This window comes from Propithecus coquereli, unplaced genomic scaffold, assembly GCF_000956105.1.
Source record: "Propithecus coquereli isolate 6110/MARCELLA unplaced genomic scaffold, Pcoq_1.0 Scaffold13, whole genome shotgun sequence".
In the NCBI taxonomy this organism is placed as follows: domain Eukaryota; kingdom Metazoa; phylum Chordata; class Mammalia; order Primates; family Indriidae; genus Propithecus; species Propithecus coquereli.
This window is the reverse complement of record NW_012137191.1, coordinates 12,983,766-12,986,547: the sequence shown is the minus strand read 5'-3', so window position 1 is coordinate 12,986,547 and position 2,782 is coordinate 12,983,766. Positions and strand designations below refer to the sequence as shown.

The 2,782-nt window shown below is 38.6% G+C and overlaps 1 protein-coding gene across 1 annotated transcript in view; it reads right to left on the bottom strand.

Annotated features, from left to right (window-relative positions):
* Positions 1-2,782, bottom strand: part of CPEB2 (cytoplasmic polyadenylation element binding protein 2) — a 62,117-nt gene that overhangs the window by 5,052 nt on the left and 54,283 nt on the right. Inside the window, exon 9 of the mRNA XM_012638397.1 lies at positions 2,639-2,749. Coding sequence (XP_012493851.1) covers positions 2,639-2,749 — 111 coding nt within the window. The remainder of the gene's footprint in view (positions 1-2,638; positions 2,750-2,782) is intronic.

The window sequence follows — 2,782 nt, the reverse complement described above, 5'->3', positions numbered from 1 at the left end:
TTTAAAAAAATATAAAGTTATACTCACCACTACTACACCTACCCACTTACCAGTACTAATCCCACTATCTATTCTGTCTTCTGTCCTGGTTACTATAGAGAAATAGTTTCATGTTCTTTTCTAAATCCAATACTTTCACTCGTATTCTACATCCCACATGCTCTCACTATGAAAGGACATTGCTTCAGCAATTTTCCCCTTTCCCTTCTCTGTACCATTAGTTTTCCACTCATACTGGATCATTCCCAAGTGTAATTTGTCCCATATTTAAAAAAAAAAATTCTCATAATCCTATTTCTCCTTCTCAGCAACTGCTTCATTTCTCTGTTCCCCTTTACAGCCAAATTCCTCAAAAATTTTTCCTGTACTTCCTAATTATTCTCCTTCCATCTTTATTCGACCCTTTTTAATGAGACTATCGCCAACATGATTCCATTTTAATTTCTCATGCCAAGGTCACTTTCCCACTGCCAAGTACAATGGCCAATCTACCTGTAAGCAGCATTGAACACAGTTAATCCCTTCCTTCTCTTTGAAATATTTTCCCCATCTGGCTTCCAGGATACATTATTCTACTAATTCTCCTCCTACCTCACTGATAAATTTTTCTTAGTCTTCCTTGATAGTTTATCCTCAACTCCTTTATTTGCAATGTCAGAGTAACCTAAATTTCGGTCCTTGCACCTCTATCCACACTCCTGGCTTTGGTGACTTTATCCTGTGTCATGGCTTTAAATATCATCTATATGTTTTCAAGCTCCTACATTCATATCTCCATTCTAGACTTCTCCCCTGGATTCCAGACTCACATATACAACTGAACTGAGTAATTCATATTGATGTTTAACAGACACTGCAACATTCAGTGTGTTAAAAATGGAACTCATAATTTTCCCCCATCCCATTATACCTGCTCCACTGAGTTTTTGCTGACCCAGTTAGTAAACAATGGAAAGGATGAAGTTGCCAAGTCAGGATCCTTGGCTTCATCCTTTCTGTTTTCTTTTCTCCCACTGCACACGCAATCCTGTGAACTTGATTTTCAAAACGTATCTAGAATCCAATCTCCCCACCTCCATCACTAATACCCTGTTTCAGGCTAACGTCATTTTTCTTCTGGTTCGTGGCAACAGCCTTCTCTCTATGCTTTTGACCCTTGCCCTCCCAATTTATTTTCAAACAGTAGAAAGAGTGATTCTCTTAAAAGAACATACCAGATACCACATGCTTTAATTGATATTTCTGCTTGGGAGCTTTGAATGGTGCCACAAACTTGTGCTCAAAACCAAGACCACAACATTCCCTCTCAACTTGCTCCTTCTCCAGTGTTCCGTATGTCTCAGTAAAAGGTACCACTATCCACCTAATAGCCTAAGACTGAAAACTGAGATTCAGCCTTTGCATTAACCTCATAAATATCTGTGACATATGTTCACTTGGCTCTTTCTCCCCTGCTACTGCTAATCCAAGCCATCACTGTCTGTTCCCTAGACTGCAATAACAGGGTCCTAAACTGGTCTACCCCTATCTACTCTCAACCTTGCTTCCCTCTCCATGAGCCAGTGACTAGCCAGAATGATCTTTCAAAACTGGAAATACAATGTCTCTTCTTTGCTTAAAAATTCTTCAATGGTTTCTCCTTGCTATGAGGATAAATATCAGATTAGCCTATTATATTTGTATGATCTGATTCCTGTTTATTTTTTCAATGTCATCTTGTGTCCTTCCCCTCTCACTCGTATTCCAAGCCAGCCACTCTGGGTTTCTTTCAGTCCTTCCAAGACACCCTGCTTCCCTTCACTAAAGACCTTTAAGTAAGCGATTCCCTTTGTCTGACACACACTCCTCACAACCCTATTGCCCCAACCCCACTCCTTCTGTTCGATCTTTATGTGTCAGCTCAAATACAAATATACTCAAGATACCAGACTATACCACATTCCTTTGCTATATGTTCTTCTATTCCCTGTAGTCTTTCTTTGTAGCAGTCATTGTGTTCTATAAGTGATGTGTGTGAACAGTTCTTTAACACAGATCTCCCAGGCTGGAAGAGGATGTTCTCAGTGATGGAATCATTAAGATATTTCACATGGCACATGGTACCACATAACTTGCATATACAGTAGGCTTTTACATCTATAATTATGTTCCTATATGACATCTTTTGGTAGATTTCTGGTTCCTGATAAACAGAAGTTTATCACTCACTTATCTAAGGTGCGACTTTAGTTAATGGTCAAAATATAGATAAAAGAGAAAAATATTCCATGTTTCTTCTTCAGATACCAGAATCAACACACATAAAATAAACAGACCCAAAATTCTCATATTACGGAGAGTTATACTTAAGAAATCATATTCTTCTTATAGAGTCTCCTTGGAGTTATCTACTGTGTTAATACTGATAGATGAGACAAAGAATTGCACAATTCTCCAATGACTTGTGAGTTTCAAGGAAGGTTCTCAGAATTTGCCTCAGAATTCTGCAGTCACCAACTCTTGGAATAGGAGGAATCTTCCCCTGCCCTGGCCTATAGTACCATGCACACAATAACCACCAACTCCCTACTGAATGGACTAATGTATATTTAAATGATTTTTTGAAAAAACAAAATTTGTTAATATTCTGCTTACCAGCCCTTAGTGGCCTAGGAACACCTCCAACAAAAATTGTTTTCCGGGGATCCAATGGCTGAGAACCATCCATCACAAAATCACTATCGCTTAAATTCCAAGGACGGATTTGAACCTATGAAGAAAATACATTGGGTCTTATTCCCTT